This window comes from Plenodomus lingam, assembly GCF_022343315.1.
Source record: "Plenodomus lingam strain CAN1 chromosome Unknown contig_3, whole genome shotgun sequence".
NCBI lineage: Eukaryota > Fungi > Ascomycota > Dothideomycetes > Pleosporales > Leptosphaeriaceae > Plenodomus > Plenodomus lingam.
In genome coordinates, this window is record NW_027093944.1 from 927,092 (window position 1) to 946,634 (window position 19,543).

The following is a 19,543-nucleotide window of genomic DNA, read 5'->3' on the forward strand; positions in this document are numbered from 1 at the left end:
GGCTTTAGCTTCTCGCGGTAAGCGAGACGGTGGGATAATAACGTCTTTACTGATTGGCCGAGCTGGGACAACATTGACAAACAGGATACAAGAGCGTACGGGCCGATATCTGTACAAGTGCAGGAATTGAGTGGGTGTGGGTTATCTTGCGCCAATCTAATCGGCATTTCTCTGGGGATTTGGGAGTGATAAGAATACGGTAAAGATAGACGTGGAGATGGGTATATGGCGAAGTATATGATCTTTGGGGATTCGTGGTGGATGTCATGTCTGGAAATCACATCTACCTCGTTACTAGGTAGTTTCTAAAGTGTGATACCCCCCCCCCCCCACTTCGCTGGCTGCTCGGCTCGTTCTCAAGATTGATCTTGTATCGTTAACTAGAGCACCGTCTGCTAGCAAGTGTCATGGCGGCAAAGTTTGAGCGCAAGCATGTCTCGAAGCTCGTCCCTGCGGATCACAGGATCCTCATGCCTTTACTTTTGGCAGTGACTATTGTCAACTCAGCGGTAAGACGTTCCAAACGCTTTCCCCAAGCCAGACACCGTTCCAGGCAGAATGGACGAAGATGAAGAATACTGACGGGGAAAAATATAAAGACGTTGGGCTACGACTCGTCAGTGATGAACGGACTCCTCATTCTCCCCTCCTACTCGGAATACTTCCATCTGAACACGGCAACCGAAGGCCTCAACAACGCGGCCATGTGGATGGGAGGCATCATCGGTTCCTACCTCATGCAACCAGTACCCGACTACCTAGGCCGCCGCCGAGCCATCTACGTCGCCTCCCTCGTCTCCATCATCGGCATCATCCTCCAAGCGGCCGCCCAAAACGTCGCCATGTTCGTCATCGCCCGCATCATCGTCGGCATCGGCTCTGCCATCAGCAACGGCGCAGCCCCCACCCTTCTGGGCGAACTGCTCCCGCCCCGAAACCGCGCCCGCGTCCTCGGCCTCTTCTTCTCCTGCTTCTACGTCGGCAGCCTGACGTCTGCGATTGTAAACTACGGGAGCCAGAATATTGCGAGTACGTGGGCGTGGCGGTTGCCGTCTTTGCTGCAGTTTGTGCCAAGTTTGCTGGCTGCGGCGATTGTGCCGTTTGTGCCTGAGTCGCCGCGGTGGTTGATTGCGCGGGAGCGGGATGAGGAGGCGTTGGAGGTGTTGGTGATTATGCAGGGTGAACGGAATACGAATGTGCAAGATGGAAGTCGACAGTTGATGGAGATTCGGGCGACGATTCGCGCAGAGGCGAAGCAGTTTCCACGCAATCCGTGGCGGGAAATTGTTTCGACAAAGGCGAACAGAAGGCGTTTGGCCATTCTGTGTACGTTTGGGCCCATGATTAATATGTTTGGAAACTTCATCATCTCGTAGGTTGGCCTTTTGTGTTGTATGGGGGGGGGGACAACTGGATGTGCCATCCGGAAGTGTTCGAGGCTGACAGAAGTCGGAAATAGGTTCTACCTGGGCAAAATCCTGACGCAGGCTGGCATCACCAAAACACAAACTCAGACACAAGTCCAAGTCATCATAAACTGCTGGTCCTTTGCCGTCGCCGTCCTCGGCAGCTTCATGCTCGACATTCTCGGCCGCAGGATGCAGACCTTTATCGGGGTAGGCGGCATGGTCGTCACACTCCTGATGATTGGCGGTCTCATCAAAAGTACGTCTCCTGTCCTATTTCCCAAGCTCGAGTCCACAGCGCAGGGGAAGATGCTGACCATGGGACAAAGCGTACGGCGAAAGCACAAACACATCGGGAATTTACGGTACTATTGCCGTCATCTTTTTGTTCCAGGGGTTCTATGCCTTCTCCATCACGCCCATGACTAGTCTGTATCCGACAGAGGTCTCGCAGTTCAAGTTACGCGCAACGGGCATCGCCATCTTTCGCATGCTTGACTCTGGCTTTGGGTAAGTTTTCACCCGCCACGTTACCCTCGTTTCCCCTATTCCACTCCACTCGACCCCTTTCCCTCCCCCCGAACCTTGCCCCGCTAACCTCCAACCAGCCTCCTCGCCTCCTTCGCCATGGCCTACGCCATGCAGAACCTCGGCTGGAAATTCTACTTCATCAATGCGGCCTGGAACTTTGTCTTCCTCATCATTGCCTACTTTACGTTTGTGGAGACCAAGGGGCTTACGCTCGAGGAGATTAATGGCAAGTTTGAGGGAGAGGGGAGTGGGGTTATTACGGGGGTGGAGGAGGAGCGGGAGGAGCGGGATAGTGGGTCTGTGGGGGGGAAGCGGGATGGGGTTGTTGAGCAGACGGTGGAGGTTAGGTAGGGTGGGATCGGTAGATCTGTGGGAGGTTTCATTCCACATATTGGGTACAGCAAGGTCATAAACGATGATAATCGCCAACCCATGCCAATCCAATCCTGCCCAAGTCACGAGACACACACACACACACACACAATCATACCCAAGATAAACCCAATGTGACGTGACTTTTTTATTCATGCTTGGGGTGACCCATGTTGATGATAATGGTGAAGATTCGTAGCAGACCTCTGATGGCCAGATTGGCAAGATTGACAAAGGAAAACTATGAAAAAAAAAAACCAGATGAGATGTCTAGACCACTGGTGAATCGCTGCCACCCAAGCGCTGGAAATGCGATGACTAGGAACCGGAGGAGCTGGCACAACACTTGCGCAAGCTGCAACCCAGCACCCAACGCCCAACGCCCAACGCCAAGCACATGGTTTGTAGAGGAAAAAAGAGTTTGGTAAAGCAGCCGTGCTGCCCTCGGATAGCATCATCTCCACTGGCCTTGACTGAGCTTCAACAAGCCCTCCACACACCCCGCCTCCTCCGCTGAACTGAGACTCGTACGCCCGCTTCCTTCACCAGCCATGAACAGCCTCAGCTCCTCGTCCTCTTCAGGATCCAAAACGACTTTCCCGCCTTTTCTCTTCTCTCGTGCTAGCATAGCACCTAAACTCGATGCTTGCGATAGGACTTCGTTGTTCTCGCCTAGTATCTTACGTGCTGCGCGGGACGCAGGGGGTGTGGCGGCGACCTGACGATCTCGGCGTACCGACTTTGGCACGTCTGGCTCCCAGTTCTCCTTGTCGGATGTTGTCTCAGGCAACTCTTCTGACTCGGTCGTGTCGCCACTCTGCTTGTATTCTTTGGTTGAGAAGCGACCGTTGATGGTAGAGGCACGTTGCATGGGGCCTCGCGATTTCTTCACACCTGGACTACCAAGGCTGCCGAGTACTTGATTCGATCGTGACCGTAGAGGTGTGTTTTGGCGAGCGTGATTTTGGGCTAGTATTTTGCGATTTGCCCTGAGTATGCCAATTGCGTCCGCTGCACTTCCGCTTCCCTCCTGCTCCGCTCGGGTTGTGAGGCTTGTGGTGGATCGACTGTCTGGGTCGCACCAAAACTCCCATGCGCGAGAGTCGCGACTTCTTCCTATGCTTGAGGAGGTTCGTGGAATTTTCGGGCTCGGCTCCCCACGCGCAGCAGCTGCTAGTCGCTCGTTGAGGCCTGCTGCGCTGTAGCTTCGTCGTACGCCAGCGGTAGCACGGGCGAAGGAAGTAGGGGTGGTCTTGATGTGAGGTGGTGAAGGCGTCTTGTCGAGGTCTGTGACGATGCGTGCGGTTCCATCTTCATTCGTAGATAAGCGCACGAATGAATGTTTACGCTTGAGCGAGCGTGTAGCAGCACTAGCTCTTGGTGGCGATGACTCGGTTGGCTTAGCGGGCGCGTTAGGGAATGTTATGACTTCAGCAGTATAGTCCTCGCTGTACCGAACGAACGAGGCACTGCGACGATTGGAGATCCATGATGTAGGGGCTTGTGATGCGCCTTGCGATGATGGTGCAGGCTGTTGAGGATTACTGGGGTGCGTGGCGTCAGTCTCGACAGTCTGTGGCTCCGTTTCGGAATGAAGGGCTGGCTTGGGCGTGGTTTTCGATTCCGTCCTCACGGGTTCAGTGGCCTCGTCGGTATGCAAGTCAGGAATGGTTTCATCCGAGGTGAGCTCGGGAGTCAGGGCTCGCTCTGGTGGGTCGGACTTCGGGCACACTTCTGGCTCGTGCTGGTGCGGGATGTTATCGATATCACGCGCTATCGTCTCGTCCTCGGTCGGCGGGTCGGACATGGTGGATGACGAAGACATCAACGAAGCTGTTGAGGAGGATGGCTCTAGTGGTCGCGAACGGCGGCGGTCGTTTTGGCGTTTGTCTACAAAAAACTCGAGTCAGGATTTTGTGCTCCAAGGTAGGTAGGCAGACCCAAGCGCTCCTCTTGGAACTTGATCGTGTTTCCGCTACTGCTGCCTGTAGCATTGCTTCCACACAGCCTGCTAGGAGATGTGGCAGAGGACACTTACTTTGAAACCAGATCTAGATAGAGGACGGGAGTTAGCAATGTGGGCTGCGCATACTGGTGACGTGGAAAACACGACGTGGACGTAGCATACGTACCTGCACTTCTTTCTCGCCAAGCGCAACCTTGGGGACGATTTGCAGGCGGGCCGTCTTGTCTGGCTTTGGGTTCTTGAGATATTCTGCCTTGAGGATATCTTCGTCTTCCTTGCTGCAGGGTGCCGTGGTCAGCGCTGATGGGATGTTGAGGTGCGGCTTGTCGCGGGGTAGGCCGAAATGGATCCCGGCGCGCGCGAGCACGTTCCAGCGCGCGTCGAGCCACAGCCAACATGGAACGCGGGCACTTGAGATGGACAGAAGTCGACGACGAAGACCTACCTGGTGCGTCTTCTTTTCTGGCGAGCAAGCGCTTTATTGTCGACATCTGGGGGCATGTGGTTGGCGACGCTCTGTTGCGAATGCACGAGAAAAGCCAATTGCCCGCTGAAAGTCGAGCGTCTGCGATGCGTGGCGCGTGATGACGCAGGCGAACATGTCGAATAGGGCAATGGCGACGAGGCAGACATGGCGGCCATCTGGGTCACGGCAGGAGGGAAGAGGCGAGAAAGAGTGAATGGGGCCGAATCAATTGGCAAGCAAGGGGGCATGTCATGGGAGTAGAAGAGACGAGGTGAAGTTACCTTGGGTACGAGGGACAATGGGGTGGCAGGAAAAGTGTTGTGAGGCGCGTCTAGGTAGGGTACGGGCAGGGCAAGTGAGTAACTAAGGTGGGAGGGAATCGGTGCCTTGGTAGGTACTTTCGCGTGTCACCCACCCACACATGGTCCGAGCTGGCCAGGAACTTGGGGATACTACAGTACGTGCCTACTGTCCCTATGGTCTCGCATCCACCCGTCTTGAACCGCGTACTTTCTTGTAGCTGGTATGTACCGGTAGGTACCGTACCGTTACCGGTATAGGGAGGTACAAACTCGGGGCCAGCCTTCGCTAGAAACCAAGGCAGACTCCAGCACAGCTCTTGCCTCCCTTTCCTCCCCAGCACAAGGCATACCAGTAGACTTGACTCACGGCCATCTCTGGCTATCCGTACCCAACAGCATCATCGGCGCGCAAGCCATGTCTCCCATGCAACAACGCGTTTCTACGCGTGCAACATGGATGCTCGCTCAGTACAAGACTTGCAACGCGTGTAAGCTGTTGCTGCATAGACCATCAGACACGCCATCACCCACAGCTGTATAGTCGCGAAACCTTGGGCCTCGTCTTGGCTACAGATGCCTAACTCGAACCAAACTTCAAAACGCCCCAAGCCGCATCTCATGGTCGTGCCTGAGACAACGCGTGTGCACGTGATGCACTAACTCTTTCCATCATCGCTCTTTCCTCGACAGCATCAACAGCCGACAAGCCTTGCCCATCTCTCTCTGTCTCTCTGTCTTCTCTCTGTCTCTCTCTCTCTCACCCCCACACACCCACACACTACAGCTTCTCCCGAAAAAAAAAATTTCATCTTTCCCCCACATCATGCAGCTTTCTGACCCTGTGGGCTCTGATCGAGCCCTGGAGTCACCTTTGCACTTTGTAATCATCTAGGCAGCCAACCACTGGGTGCTGTACCAGGTTCCTTCTCCAAATCTGGCCTGCATTTACACCCACCCTTGGCAACCCTCGCGCTCACCGTACGCCATGCTGGTCCCTCCCTATCTGAATCCAGATGTGACTTTCGCACCAGTCTGAGGTCACTTGCTTGTCCTCCTTAGCATCTGACCTTCTGCATACACCTGCGCCAATGGACAATCGCGTTAGTCAACGGCCCTTTCGGTCAACCCCGCACCGACCGGTGAAGATACTCTGTTCAAGGCAGAAGTGGTAGGGAGAGCAAGAGCTGGCATGTTGATTTCTACTTTGTACGAGCCTTGTAACCAACAGCCGTACTCTTCCTGTCTGTCAAGTCCCCACAGTCACGTAAGCGTCACCAGACAATTTGGTACTCGCTAGAAGTGAAAAAGACATGGGGATAAAGAGCTGGACGAATGGCTTGCCAATTCTCAACATCTGCGGCACATGGACGATATCTTCTTCATTTTGGGGTTTCGCGCAGCGTCCAAATACCCTGGACTTGGTTTCTGGGCCATCGGGGCCGGCGTCGTGCAACCTTCCAAGCGCCCTAACCGTCACCGGTCTTGGCTCCCCATTTTCCTATCTTGTCGTTTCCCACCGAAACATAGTCCCTTTTCCTCCTGAAGTGATTGGCAACCCTTTCAAGAGGTAATTTCCAAGCCAGTGCACTGGGTGATCCTTCCCAGCCCAGTCGTTGAGGCTCATCGATAGGGCCAGCCATGACGCTCCGAGTCGACCATCTACCATTTCAGAGGAGGCTCTGTCATGCGAACATCTCAAAACTTCAGCCGCGACTTGTCGTAGGGCTAGCCTTGACGTTCACTTCGTTCTTGCTCATCCAGTCACGGACAGTGACGTTGACCAAGACTAGAAGCCTCGTGCATGACCTTGTGTGAACGCTCGCACACTAGGACTGCAAATCTTTACAACGTTTTCCTCATTGGACAAGAATACAATCGACGCAACGAGCTCAGATGATGCACGGCCCCTCAGTCGGGACATCCGCCGCTAATGCGCAGACACAGCGGACTATTTGTGGAGGTCATTTGGGCGATCCAGCATACATCCCCCTCATGGTACATGTTGTCCATCCCACGCTTCCAAGGATGTGTATCTTCTCACGGTACGCTCATGGAACGGCCAGGTGGGACATGGCGCGCTCATCTCCACTTCCCCAACGAATCAGATCAGAAAGACCGGTCATACCACTACAGCCTACAACATAGGCAAAGACGCTGAAAGAAGGCAACCGTCACCAGCCAGGTAGGAACCCACCATCAGCTTCCGTCAGAATCTTGCAGGTCTCAGTTCCGACGGAGAATCCCTGATTGCTGCAGGCGATGGTTGCAGTTGAGTCCTCCCGAGGTCGAAGCAAAAGCGATCCTGAGCGCATTTGCTATGACTTCCTGCCACTTGCGGTATGTGATTGAGATGACTGGTTTGATTTGGCGGGATAGAGGGCACTGTTCATATCATAATATCGGATATTGTAGTCCCGCTTCTTCGGGATTGCGTTTTCGTGGAGTTCTAACGGGTAGCTTCGATCGGTCGCATAGGCCCATGCGTTGCTTCACCGTCTGCGAATAAAGTCCCACCTCCGTGAGTCACGATTATCAATGTCCATGCTACGGTGAAACGCTCAAAGGCAGACCTTCGATGCCTGATCCACCGAAACCCTTGAACTTCCTCGAGCACACTCAAAAGTCTTATACTTTGAGTTTATTCATTCTCAAATTATGTCAAACCCAAATATGCGTGTTGCAATAGCTGGTGAGCTTTTAATGCCTTAGAGCTTACTCTAGAGATTATGCTAACATGGTCCACCAACACAAGGTACATGTGGCCTGGCACTACTAATCGCGAGAGAGATCCACGATACGACAAGTCATCAGCTTGTCATTCTGTCACGAACTGTGCGCAATTGTTCTAATTCTCGCGTTTTCTGATCTTTCTGACATGGCTAGCACCAAATGAGCTTGATATCTCAGGGGTATGAATGTGCGACAGTCGACTACAACGACCCGTTATCGCTTCAGCATGCATTGATGGGTGTTGATACGGTCATCTCCACCGTCATGGGTATGCCTCAGCTTCGTCTGATCGAAGCTGCGATCCAAGCCCGCGTTCGTCGTTTCGCACCAGCTGAATTCGAAGGCCAGCCCGGAGCCCGCGGACAGAGGAACATTCTCGATCGTGGACGCGACTCTGCCATTGCTACTTTGCAACGCTATCAAGGCTACATGCAGTACACTGTATTTGTATGCGGTGTACTATATGAGCGCTTCGCCGTCAATGGGATGATGTCTCACCGTATCGGCACCAACACTGGGTACGGGGGGGAGGGCGATTACATTGCAAACCCCAGATATATGACCTCGGTAGCGCCCGTATACGACGCTGCTCAGAATCTCTCTTACCTTTGTCTGACTTCAGCCTACGACGTGGCACGATTCGTGGTAAGGTCACTCAATATAGCATGGGCTCCCGAGATGTCCATGTGCGGTGAAAGAATGAGTGTCAATGCGCTCGTCGAGACGATCAGAGCTTGCAGGAGTGAGTGGCCATTTCTTATGGCTTTCAATGTTCCCGCTCACGAGAGAACAGATCAATCATGGGCCAGTATTGAGTACCAGGATTCTGCAAGTAAGTAGACTTGGGTCTCGTTGTCTACCTATACTTATCAGACCTTCCAGATCTTCAGTACCAGATGGGAATTGCACAAATTGAAGGTCAAACAACGAGACAGAGGCAGATAGCAGCACTACTGGCAACGGCGGAAGGCCGGTACGACTTCGCAGTCCCTGCTTACCTCAACTCTCTCTTCCCAGACGTGCAGCCAATGCGCTTTCGAGACTGGTTCATTCTCAATTGGGCCTCGATACCTTGAGTGGCATAGACAACGCTGGAAAGTCTTCGATACTACGGTGAATTGGAAGTCTCAATGTTGGCTGGTACCGACATTGCGGGGAGACATTATGCTAGCGCTCTTCTTCACTCTTCGCCTTTCTTTAAAGCCATGTTCAAAACTGCTACAGACTGGATAATTTGATAGTAAGTTCATATAAACAGTATACTTGCCGTGTCTTTGTACAATATGATCAAACTGGTAGTTTTGGCTGCTGCCACAATATTCAAGTAAACTTTAGAATTCCTTGATATGTAGCTGACGATTCCAGAGTAGTTGACAGATAGAGACGCAATTGGTAGAGCATACAGTTTGCCTAGCAGGACTATCCCGGTCGAGTGACGTTTCTCTGACTTCAGACCTGCTTTACGAAACTTTTCATCTTCGATGTGTTTTGACGTCACGGTGGGGCGGGCTCTCCTCACAACAAACCTATAAATTTACAGCACCAACACCACGAGCCCATCCATCTATCAATATTACGTCTCCACAACAAAGGAGCGTTTGACACACTTCGAAAAAGCTCGCGAATAAGTTCAAAAAGCAGGTAAGATTTCCAAATTGTTTGCGCATGATATTTTGCATCTTGGATGTAGAACTTCTGCACTAGAAAATGATGGTTATGCTGACACCTCTAGAGCTCACCATACAAACTTCCAAAATGGTATCCTCGCAACAAGGCCTAAGCAAGACCCAAGTCGACAAGAAAGCCGACCCCCAGCTCGTCGACGAGCGCAAATCCGGCCTCCCTCTTCCCGACCAGCCACCCGTCGCCTCAGACTTCAACTCCTCCGATGCTCGTACCGTAAACGTTGGTTCTGGTGGGATTGAGAGCGGTATCTCCTCGGGCGGAGGTTCACTGCGCGAGCCTGCGACGGGCCACGCTGGTGCTTCGGCTCGTGAGGCCAAGGACGGTCTCAGCGGTATTCCCAACGATGCTGTTACGCGTAATCAGAAGGACCACAAGGGTCTTGCGCAGACCACTGGCGAGGATTATAAGCGATAGGATTGAGGTTTGATTGAGAGTTGGGATTTCAGAGGCGTTGTGAATCGCTGGCGAAGTTGGAAATTCAAACTGCAACGTGGGAGTTGCATGTGTATTATAATGATCGGTGGTTGATACTGTCACTGCGGGCATGGTAGCCCTGACTAAAAAGAACAGGCCTGACGGCAGCCAATGGAACGAATTATGACCAATATTCTGTGTTTCTCTTTGAATATGCCAAATTTCTCTCATGTGGACTCTAGATAATGCAGTTGTGGATCTTTTGTCGATGTTTGTTGGTGTCTCCACTAGTTCTATATCATCCATCTTCGATGCTCTATCCTGCTCTCAGCCCCAACTTTCACGCCAGCCCCAACTTTCACGCCAGCGCCAGCGCCAGCGCCAGCGCCAAAGCCCTGCACCCCGTCGCGCATAGTCTAGCCCTAGTCCATCAAGAAGGGTGCCACGTCTGATTCGACTTTAGTCTACACTGATTAATCATTTGATGAAGCGTTGCGGGGTTGGTATACTTGACGTCATCACAGATGAGTTCATGATAGCCTCCATATGACGCAAGCGTAGTTGTGTATAACCTGTTTAGATTTGGGCTGGGGACTTGTAGTACTTGAATAATCCCGCTGAACTTGCTATAATATCGATAGTTTGACTGCAATCGCAACACCAGATATATCACGTTCACCAATTCAAATTACAAACTATACACAGCAAAGATGTCTCACCACGGACAGAAGGTATGTTGCTTTCTGCAACTGGCACGAATACAATTTTGCAACAACACACTTCGAATTTCCGTCTGAACCATGGTCTCTAAACCCTCATCATATCACTAACTCACCTCGCAGGTCACCACGGACCCCGAATCCTACAAGAACCCGATCCATGAAGGCGTCGGTACTGTAACCTCTGATTCCCTCGCCGCCGAGTCTCTCAAAAAGGACGGTTCCTTTGGCTCCGAAAACCCCAAAGCCGCGGCCTCACAGCAACCCTCCGCCTCAACCACGACCAACAACACCGACACCAGCAACGCCACCCGCCTCGACCCCGCCGTCGACGCTCACGCCCGCGAAGCCCATGAATCCTGGAAGGAAGAAGCAACCCTTTCGACCAAGGGCCTCGGCCGCGAATCCGGAGTAGGTCCAACCTACAACACCCCCGGCTCCTCCGTCAACTCACACGGCACCACCCGCGGCATCACCACCACCACATCAGGCGGCGCCGACGCTGTCCAAGGCAACATTGCCCCGCTGGAGGCATATGCGGGCCAGGAGCTCGACAACGGCGTGTACAAGCCCAAGGGCCGCAATGTAACCGAGGATCCCAATCTACATGGCGACCAGAAGTTTGGCGCGGTTGGGACGGAGAATGATCCCGGGCGCGTGGCGGAGCTGGAGTTTGCGAAGAGGGCGAGTGCGGTTGCGGGAGGGGGGAAAGGGGGGTTGGAAAAGGGCGGGGATGGGAGGTTCAGTGGGCTGGCGAGGGATGAGGCTGCGTAGGGGGGGTTATGTAGATGGGGATGGGGTTGAGGTTGAGGTTGCGCTGGGATGGGATGGGATGAGACAATACTGACCAGTGCGAGGATACCTACCTACTGAGGTAGTTGGTTGATGAGAAAGTGTCCGTTTTCCACTGCGATGGCCAGCTAGTAAACAATACTATTCCAGTATCAGAGATGCTAGTCTACAGGACGATGTCTGCATGCTCATCTATATCTCATCATGCAACAGCTGTTCTACGGTGTGATAGTAGAAGTAGAGTTCTGAGTAATTGAGGTAAAGCTTGCACGTGGCGGAGCAATCCCAATCGGGCCTCTTCCGCGGGCACGGACATTGCCCGCCCAGGGTCCGCAACTCCAAGTGGCCTTTCGCGATGGTGAGCGACGCCAATTACAATCCAATCAGCCACGTCGCTCTTTTCGCGACTCACATTCCTTACACGTCCAGCTCACAGAACTTGGTGTTGCGAATAGCCTTGCAGCATTTGGATCTTACCATTCAGCTTTCAAGACAGCGTTCAGGATGAACGGCTTTAGGGAGCATGGCGACGATGCGTTTGGACCTGCGAATGGGGGCATCGTGTCCAGTTTTGATGCTTTCCGTAAGTGATCTTTCTTTGGCGGTCAGAGAATTCATGGCAGGCGAAGAACGAGCAGTCTCAGAGTTCGCGACTTTATTCAAAGACAGACGAAGCCTTGGCGATTCAGCAAGCAGATCTCATGTAGCACCACAGGCACCTGGAACCTCACACTGACTGTTCCTACCAGCAAAAACAAAGAAAACATACCTCGTCCAAGGTCGCAACTCCTCTGGCTGGACAGCCACGCTCATTCTGACATGTCTCTACCTCTCTTGGTCCGAGATCTCCCGCTGGATGGCTGGCACCACAACGCAGACCTTCTCCGTTGAGAAGGGTGTGTCCCATGACATGCAGCTCAACCTCGACATCATTGTACATATGCGCTGCGCTGATCTTCACGTCAATATGCAAGATGCTGCCGGCGACCGCACACTTGCCGGTGACCTCTTGCGCAAGGACCCGACCAGCTGGAGCCAGTGGACGGGCAAGAATCTTGAGTGGGGCACACATGAGCTAGGCAAGGGGAAAGAGGATCGCGCGCCGGGCTGGGAGGAAGAATTTGATGTACACGAGCAGTTGGGCAAGGCTAAGAAGAGAAAGTTCAGCAAGACACCGCGGGTGAGGGGAGAAACGGATAGTTGCAGAATCTTTGGGAGCATCGAGGGCAACAAGGTGCAAGGAGACTTCCACATCACAGCCAGGGGACACGGATACATTGAGTATGGCGTGCATTTGGATCACAAGAGTAAGTTGTACCCAAACTCAGCCAACACCGTCAAACAAGCACACGCGTAGCAACAAGAACCGAGGGATGCAGACTGTACTGACACTAACCCACAACAGCCTTCAACTTCTCCCACATCATCCGTGAACTCTCCTTTGGCCCCTACTACCCCTCCCTCACCAACCCCCTCGACAATACCATTGCCATCACCCCGACCCCTGACGACCACTTCTACAAATTCCAATACTTCCTCTCCATCGTGCCCACCATCTACACCGACGACCCCTCCCTCATCCCCTACCTCGACATCCTCAACCGCTACGGCAAAAACCCAGACTTGTTCAACTCGGCCCACGCCGTCAAGACGAACCAATACGCAGTCACGTCGCAGTCGCACCCCGTCTCGGAGTACTACGTCCCCGGCGTCTTTGTCAAGTTTGACATTGAGCCGATTATGCTGAATGTGGTCGAGGAGTGGGGCGGGTTTTGGCGGCTGCTCGTCCGCCTCGTGAATGTGATTAGTGGGGTCATGGTGGCGGGCAGTTGGGCGTGGCAGTTGATGGATTGGGCGATTGAGGTGATGGGGAGGAAGGGGCGGAAGGGAAGGGGTGCGGATTTGGGGGTTTTGGGGACGCCGGCGAAGGAGAAGGAGGGGTGGGAGTGAGGATTGGGGGGTTGTGGATTGAGGTGTTGGGGAGGGGGGTTGCATTGGGATTTGGCGTTGAGGAATTTCGTGGGTCATTTTCAATTTCATTTCCGTTGTGTGTTCTCTTTCTTTCTTTCTTCCTTCCTTTCTTTCCTTTCTTTTTCCCTCTCTCCCCCTCAATCTAGATGTTCTACGAGCAGTTGACAGGGCCATGTCTGTACAAAATCGCAGAGAAATAGAAAAGTTGCATATTCCTAGGTCGGTGTGTCCCCCCTGTGCTACGCCCAAAAAAAGAACCCGCTTCCATGCCTCGCCATCAGTCTAGCTCGTCATCCCCAACGCTGCAAACGACAATGACCGTTTGGAAAACGGCTATGCTGTCTGGAGAAATATGGTAGAGTGTGTTGCGTTGAGGGAGGTTGGTGTGTGGATGGGGAAAGGGGTGGGTTGGGATGTTGTGTATGATTTACTGGCCCCATCTTCCCCCAGGGTTACAGTTTGTGCAGGCTTGTCATACCGGTCTGCTGGTATGGCGTTTGCCCACACATCTCGCCACAAATGCAGCCATCCTCCCAGGCACAGAGTTTGTTACGGGCTTATGCAGGCTTGTATGTCCTGAAGCAACGTTTGATCAATGTGCTTGCGCGCGCTGCAGAATAGCGCTGAGGGATATGGGGTGAATAGGTATGCCATATATAAGAGGTGGATGTTTGGCTGGCGCAAACAATGACGCTTGTTTCACGCTGGATAGGTCGCTCGCGCTCTGGGGAACGGGGTAAGTTGGGTACTTGGGCAATTTTGGAGATATGGAGTATGCGGATATGAATGAGACTGTGTGGGGTGGCGGGGTTGGGTTCGAGTTACCGATGGTGTGGAGTGCTGAATGGGAAGAGGAGCTGGAGGAGGGAGAGGAGGGGGAGAGGGAGGAGGAAGAAGAGGAGGAAGAAGTGGAAGAAGAAGAGAATGAAGAACTCCCCTGGTCCCTGGATCCACTCACAGTCACAATGTCCCGAGTCAATCTTTCCACGAACACATCTTCCGCAACGCAGACCTCAGACCACAACTCTACACCCTCCATCACCACCGCACCCCTCCGCACGCAACCAGAATTCTACATGACTGGAGTAACGCGCGTCTCATCCCGGATCCTCATAGCACAAGTACAAGTCAACTGCACCATCTGCCTCGAGCGCCTGCTCAGAGACGTCGTCAGACTCCATGCCTGCAACCACATGTTCCACACCGAGTGCATCATCCCCTGGTTCGATCGCAGCGCGCCACGCAACGGCGACCGGCGGGGAACGTGCCCAAATTGCCGTTGCGAGCTCTATGTGCCCGATCCGCAACCCAGTCTCCTACCTGCGCTCCGCGATCCGCAAGCGCCGGAAATTCCTTGGTGGGAGGATATCGACGGCGAGGGTGATTGGGCAGACGAAGATGAAGAGGACGACGACGACGACGACGACGAGGCCGAATACGAAACCCACGAGCACGAAGCCGATGAATCAGACAGCCCATCAACAGACTCCGAAACCCGCCGCTTCGACGCCCGAATCCGTGCCCTAAACGCTTCCGATCCTGCCCGTCCCTCCTATTTCTCAAACGAAGAAAACCCATTCTTTGCAGACTTTGATTATTCCCGCATCTCACATCTCTTCACTTCGGCTTCGGAAGCGGGACCGCCGTCTACACCGCTGACTCCGTTGCGTACCGGTGCGCGGCCTGGAGCTGGTCGAGGAAGGGAAACTCCTTCAACAGTGCAAAGAGGTACGCGGATACCGCGTCGTATTCCTCCTTCTACGCCACCTTCTTGACATAGGACGGCTTTGTTCTTGGTGTATTATTCTTTTTAAGGGTTTTCATGGGTTGAAGCGGTGGCCCTGTGGATCTGCCATGTCGGAATGTAATGAAACAACAAGATTGTGGGGGAATCGGGGGAGCAAATGGTGGCTCTAATGCGGGTTGGCCGTGTACATGATGAGCAGAGGCGGGAGATGTTGCAGTTTCCTGTGCTACTTTGTGGGCCTTGGAATGGGGATAGGCGGGATTCTGATGGGGGATGAGTTATTGGTTTGATGTGTTTTTGGTCTCGGACGAATTGATGTGTGGGATAATTTCAGCTTGGGGGGAATGCATTGGTGGATGTGTTTGACATCTCGGCGCCCTTTGCATAATCATTATTTTCAGCGCGTTGTATTTTGGCCTGGCCTGGACTTGGGATGAGGCCGATTTGTTTTGTACCTTTTTGATTCGAGAGTCGCCAGAGTATTGACCAATGAAGACGAAAAATATCCGTGCTTCTAGATATGCAGAAAAGTGAGATGAATCTCAAACGAGACAAACAAGCAGCGAGCCAGGCCTGCTTTTGATTGAAGACTACCGGTACATGACTCTTGGCTTTCCTTGTTGGTCTGATAAAATCTATTGGACAAAGGGGGATTGGGAAAAGGGGCAGTACCGGTATAGTGAGAACATCATTCTTGGACCAACTGGGGCAAAGCAGCCGAGTGGGTAGCTAACAGTCTAATTTATTTAAAAATTTACTAATTCTGTTTATTTAGCTAGAATACCCATACCGGTACCGAGTCCACCACCTTGCATGCTGCGAGATCTAGAAAAGTGGATTCGGCCTCATCTCGACAGTCTGATACAAGCTCAGTTCGAAGTGCTCACAGCTCGTGAACGCACATGCATGTCACACCAGCTATACCAGGAGGCTATATTGCGGCAGCAGCGATTTGAAAATCCGGGATCGACTTCTTTGATGCCTCGCGACGTGGGGGTGTGTTTGACGCCACGAATGCCTCTTCCACCTGCAACGACGCTGTGTTGCCGAGGGTTTCGTAGCTGACTCGAATAATAAACTCGTCGCAAGATGGTGAGGCTGAGCATCGAGTAGGAAGTACATCAAGGAGCGCAGAAGGAACACAAGAAGAGACCATGGACGCTCGTCTGCGTGGTGCTGAAATCGAAGATGGGCAGCAGGTTTAGTCGTTTTGAACATGATCTCGTACTGGTGGTAGGCTTTGCGGTATACTTGGAACCTAACTCCATGTCCATCTCAAAGCTCAGAAAACGCTCTCGAGAACCCTTCTCTATCGCCATCTAGGCACGGTTAGGGTGGCGGTCTTTAGGGACACTATTAGACGAATTGACTGTCCATGTACATGCTTCGTATTCACCCGTCACTGCATGATATTTTCGGAAGCGCGCCATGCTGTTGAATATATGAAACACAACAGAGCCGCTGAATCCCTTGCTCCCTCAATATTCCACAATGCAAGAACAACCCCAAAGCAAGATCTAAACGCGTTTCTAAGAAAAGACTTGAACGTATTCGAGAAGAGCGAGATGGAGGCTGTGTGCACTTTACGTTTGGCTCTCTAGCTTGGTAGGGGACGAATTCAGTGAACACGGCATGTGGTGTTGGGGGCTGACGGAGGGCATGTTGGGGTTGGGTGCAAGATGTATCATTACCACAGGTCGTAAAGTAAAGGGTGGCTCTTATTCTGAGAAACTTTGTCTTTGGGTGCTCGGAAAAAGGAAAGAGCCACAGCAGTCACCACGCCAAACAACATGGCATAGACATTTACAATCCAGCGATATCACGAGCGTACAACTTGGTTCCCGCAATTCCCAGCCGCTGACACGTATCAAGAAGGAAAGGGGCAAAAAAGCAAGAGTTGGCGATTTAATTGAGTTCATGTTGGAAGTGAGCCATAGCGACAGCGCAACGGTATGCAGCGCAAGAGCGCAAACTGGCTACATAGGGAAAAAACGATGCGCCAATCCAATCCATCAGTAGCTGTAGTAGCCAGAGGGAAGGGGAAAAAAAGGGGGTTACGAGGCCAGCCTACGCCAACTGCCAACATGGAAAGAGTGGAATACTCTTGAATGAGTTTGAAAGCACTGGGGAACCCGCCCAAGCAGCGATGTCCCTTGGAAAGCTGGGCACTAGGACCAGCACCACAAGAAGCAACAAGAACACCCCTCTTGTCACCTATTCCAAGTCTTCAAGACTACGACAGGGGAAGGCTATAGGAACGGTAATACCTTGCCCTTGCGCTGTGGACTGCCCCTACCATCTACCGTCGAACCCTCCGCACTATACCCCGAATCATCCACATCCTCATTATCAAAATCGATATCAAAATCCGGTTCCTTTTCCTCCTCGCCCTCGCCATTCTCATCACCCACCCAAGCCTGCTGTGTTGCGCCCCTCGAGTTCCAGCGCAGGGTACGACTGATGCTGTCGAACCACTCCGTGGGCTGTGACAACACCGTGGGGAAGGGATATTGCGAGGCTGCAATTGTCACGTGATCGCCCTGTCGCAGTTCGACGCGGCCCTTGCCATCAAAGGCGCAGTAGGCGGTGGCCCGGGAGCGGATGGGTACGGCGATGCGGAGGAGCATGCTGTCGTTGAGGAGCATGGGGCGGAAGGAGAGGGTGTGTGGGCAGATTGGGGTGAGGAGGATGGCGGGAATGTCGGGGTGGACGAGGGAGCCACCGGCGGATAGCGAGTAGGCTGTTGAACCTGTGGGAGTGGAGAAGATGACGCCGTCGGCTTGGACGACGGTGAGGAGGTTGTTGTCGCCGTAGAGCTCGAGGTTGGAGACATAGGGCGATGGGCCACGGTCTATGACGAGCTCGTTCAGCACCTCGAACTGCTCGGCTTCAATGTGAGTGGGTGAGCCCGGTGCGGCGTTTTTTTGGTATCGGTATACGGTGCAGGTAAAGCGCATTCGCAGGTTTACGCGCATGCCTGTCTCACACATGATTTTGTTGAGGGCGGATTGATGTTGAGCAAATTCAAAGTTGGTGAGGAAGCCCAGGCTGCCAAGAGAGAAGGAGAGGATTGGGGGAACGATGCGCTGGAAGAGCCAGGATGTGAAGAGGACGGTGCCGTCACCGCCGAGTGTGAGGACGAGGTCGAAGATCTCAGGGGTTTCCCAGCAAAGATCCGGTGTCCACCATCTGAGCATGTCTTCGAAACGCTTGTCTCTGGCAATCAGGGAAGGAGCATCGAAGCGCTTCGACTTGCGTAATTTGTGGTCCACATACACATTAACGCCGACGTCTGAGCCATATCGCGAGGTGGTGAGCAGCCACTCTGCAAGATCGCGCGTGAGATAGACAAGGTCGTTGTCGCGTGCCTTGGTGACAATCATGACATTGCGCACCGTCATCTTAATGGGCCGGCGCTGGAGCTGCTTCGAGACCTCGCGCACGCTAAAGGCAGTCTGCATGAGGCGTGAGTGCGATATCGTGTCATCGTCGTTCATCTCCTCGAGCACCTTGCCAAGGTTGACGGCCTTGTCGAATTTCTTGTGGAAGAAGCATGGAGACGCAAGCGCAGCCATCTTGTTAATGGAGATATAGTCGGAGGACAGGTTGAGGTCGGAGAGGGCCTCGGCAAGGCGCTGGTGGTTGATGCTCTTGGACCGCTCCGTCTTGCGCCCTGCTGCCGTACCCTCCATCATGACAGTATCCATGCTCATCGCCGAAGTAGGCGGCCGTGACTGCAAGGCCTTGAGCAGTGTCTGGCGGGGGATGGCCGAATCGATGGAGCAGGCGTTCTTTCGATGTTTGCGAATACGATGCTCGCCAAACGAGGCCACCTGCGGCAGGCTGGTGAGATTCTCAATCGACGACGACTTGCTTATGTCTACAGCCTTTTCCAGCGGGACCGACTCGTCCGACGTCAGATAGGCGTGCAGGGCTTCGGCTTCAACTGCGATTGTGGAAGGCGGCGCATCGCCAGGTGCAGGCGCTGCTATCGCTGAAACATTATACGGCGTCTCTATCAGGCAGTGGACGCTCGTCTGTGAAGGCTGCGGAGATCCAGGGCAGATTGTGGGACCAGTAGTTATGGGGTCGGCATCGACGGGTTTAACGTCGGAGAAACTCTTGGTGGCTGGTGGGGACAGAAGCGGGTGTATCTTCGCCGGACTAAACGGCTCCCCATCCTCGGAGGCGATCCAGCTACACATCGTGATTTTGCTTTTAGATTATCCTTTCCTGCAGGTACGCCTGGCTGGGATCGGTAGATGGCGGCTGAATCTTGTGCAATTACTGCTTGCGGACCTTGGCGTATGTAGGTACGGTATGCAACCAAAGATATGACGGGTTCCAAGGGCTACCCGCGAAAAACTATGTACAGCGAAAGAACGTGGCCTGACGGTTCAATCGTATTAACAATATTGCCCCAGGCAAGTAAAGTATTGCC

The 19,543-nt window shown here is 53.2% G+C and overlaps 9 protein-coding genes across 9 annotated transcripts; 6 read left to right on the top strand and 3 right to left on the bottom strand.

Annotated features, from left to right (window-relative positions):
• Positions 1 to 407: 407 nt before the first annotated feature.
• On the top strand, positions 408 to 2,453 carry IAQ61_007701 (uncharacterized protein; the record flags this gene model as incomplete). Its single annotated transcript, XM_066097694.1, has 5 exons — positions 408 to 509; positions 600 to 1,372; positions 1,439 to 1,665; positions 1,736 to 1,916; positions 2,015 to 2,453. 5 exons carry the CDS (start codon positions 408 to 410, stop codon positions 2,286 to 2,288), a joined length of 1,557 nt encoding a protein of 518 aa, XP_065952191.1. The 3' UTR covers positions 2,289 to 2,453.
• A 310-nt stretch (positions 2,454 to 2,763) lies between these two features.
• Positions 2,764 to 4,908, bottom strand: IAQ61_007702 (uncharacterized protein; the record flags this gene model as incomplete). The annotated part of the gene is made up of 4 exons (XM_003842110.2): positions 2,764 to 4,199; positions 4,348 to 4,360; positions 4,442 to 4,553; positions 4,721 to 4,908. The coding sequence occupies 4 exons, from the start codon at positions 4,906 to 4,908 to the stop codon at positions 2,764 to 2,766; spliced, it is 1,749 nt and encodes a 582-aa protein (XP_003842158.1).
• Positions 4,909 to 5,762: 854 nt separating this feature from the next.
• IAQ61_007703 (uncharacterized protein) lies at positions 5,763 to 9,092 on the top strand. The gene is made up of 4 exons (XM_066097695.1): positions 5,763 to 7,732; positions 7,796 to 7,875; positions 7,927 to 8,605; positions 8,656 to 9,092. The coding sequence occupies exons 1-4, from the start codon at positions 7,699 to 7,701 to the stop codon at positions 8,847 to 8,849; spliced, it is 987 nt and encodes a 328-aa protein (XP_065952192.1). The 5' UTR covers positions 5,763 to 7,698; the 3' UTR covers positions 8,850 to 9,092.
• A 388-nt stretch (positions 9,093 to 9,480) lies between these two features.
• IAQ61_007704 (uncharacterized protein) lies at positions 9,481 to 9,873 on the top strand (the record flags this gene model as incomplete). The annotated part of the gene is made up of 1 exon (XM_003842107.2): positions 9,481 to 9,873. The coding sequence occupies one exon, from the start codon at positions 9,481 to 9,483 to the stop codon at positions 9,871 to 9,873; it is 393 nt and encodes a 130-aa protein (XP_003842155.2).
• Positions 9,874 to 10,583: 710 nt separating this feature from the next.
• IAQ61_007705 (uncharacterized protein) lies at positions 10,584 to 11,366 on the top strand (the record flags this gene model as incomplete). The annotated part of the gene is made up of 2 exons (XM_003842106.1): positions 10,584 to 10,604; positions 10,716 to 11,366. The coding sequence occupies 2 exons, from the start codon at positions 10,584 to 10,586 to the stop codon at positions 11,364 to 11,366; spliced, it is 672 nt and encodes a 223-aa protein (XP_003842154.1).
• Positions 11,367 to 11,888: 522 nt separating this feature from the next.
• On the top strand, positions 11,889 to 13,334 carry IAQ61_007706 (uncharacterized protein; the record flags this gene model as incomplete). The annotated part of the gene is made up of 3 exons (XM_003842105.2): positions 11,889 to 11,967; positions 12,134 to 12,691; positions 12,790 to 13,334. 3 exons carry the CDS (start codon positions 11,889 to 11,891, stop codon positions 13,332 to 13,334), a joined length of 1,182 nt encoding a protein of 393 aa, XP_003842153.2.
• A 788-nt stretch (positions 13,335 to 14,122) lies between these two features.
• On the top strand, positions 14,123 to 15,130 carry IAQ61_007707 (uncharacterized protein; the record flags this gene model as incomplete). Its single annotated transcript, XM_003842104.2, has 1 exon — positions 14,123 to 15,130. The coding sequence occupies one exon, from the start codon at positions 14,123 to 14,125 to the stop codon at positions 15,128 to 15,130; it is 1,008 nt and encodes a 335-aa protein (XP_003842152.2).
• Positions 15,131 to 16,033: 903 nt separating this feature from the next.
• On the bottom strand, positions 16,034 to 16,533 carry IAQ61_007708 (uncharacterized protein; the record flags this gene model as incomplete). The annotated part of the gene is given in 3 exon segments (XM_066097696.1): positions 16,034 to 16,200; positions 16,331 to 16,411; positions 16,430 to 16,533. The coding sequence occupies 3 exon segments, from the start codon at positions 16,530 to 16,532 to the stop codon at positions 16,034 to 16,036; spliced, it is 351 nt and encodes a 116-aa protein (XP_065952193.1). The 5' UTR covers position 16,533.
• Positions 16,534 to 17,351: 818 nt separating this feature from the next.
• On the bottom strand, positions 17,352 to 19,307 carry IAQ61_007709 (uncharacterized protein; the record flags this gene model as incomplete). Its single annotated transcript, XM_003842102.2, has 1 exon — positions 17,352 to 19,307. One exon carries the CDS (start codon positions 19,305 to 19,307, stop codon positions 17,352 to 17,354), a length of 1,956 nt encoding a protein of 651 aa, XP_003842150.2.
• Positions 19,308 to 19,543: the final 236 nt, after the last annotated feature.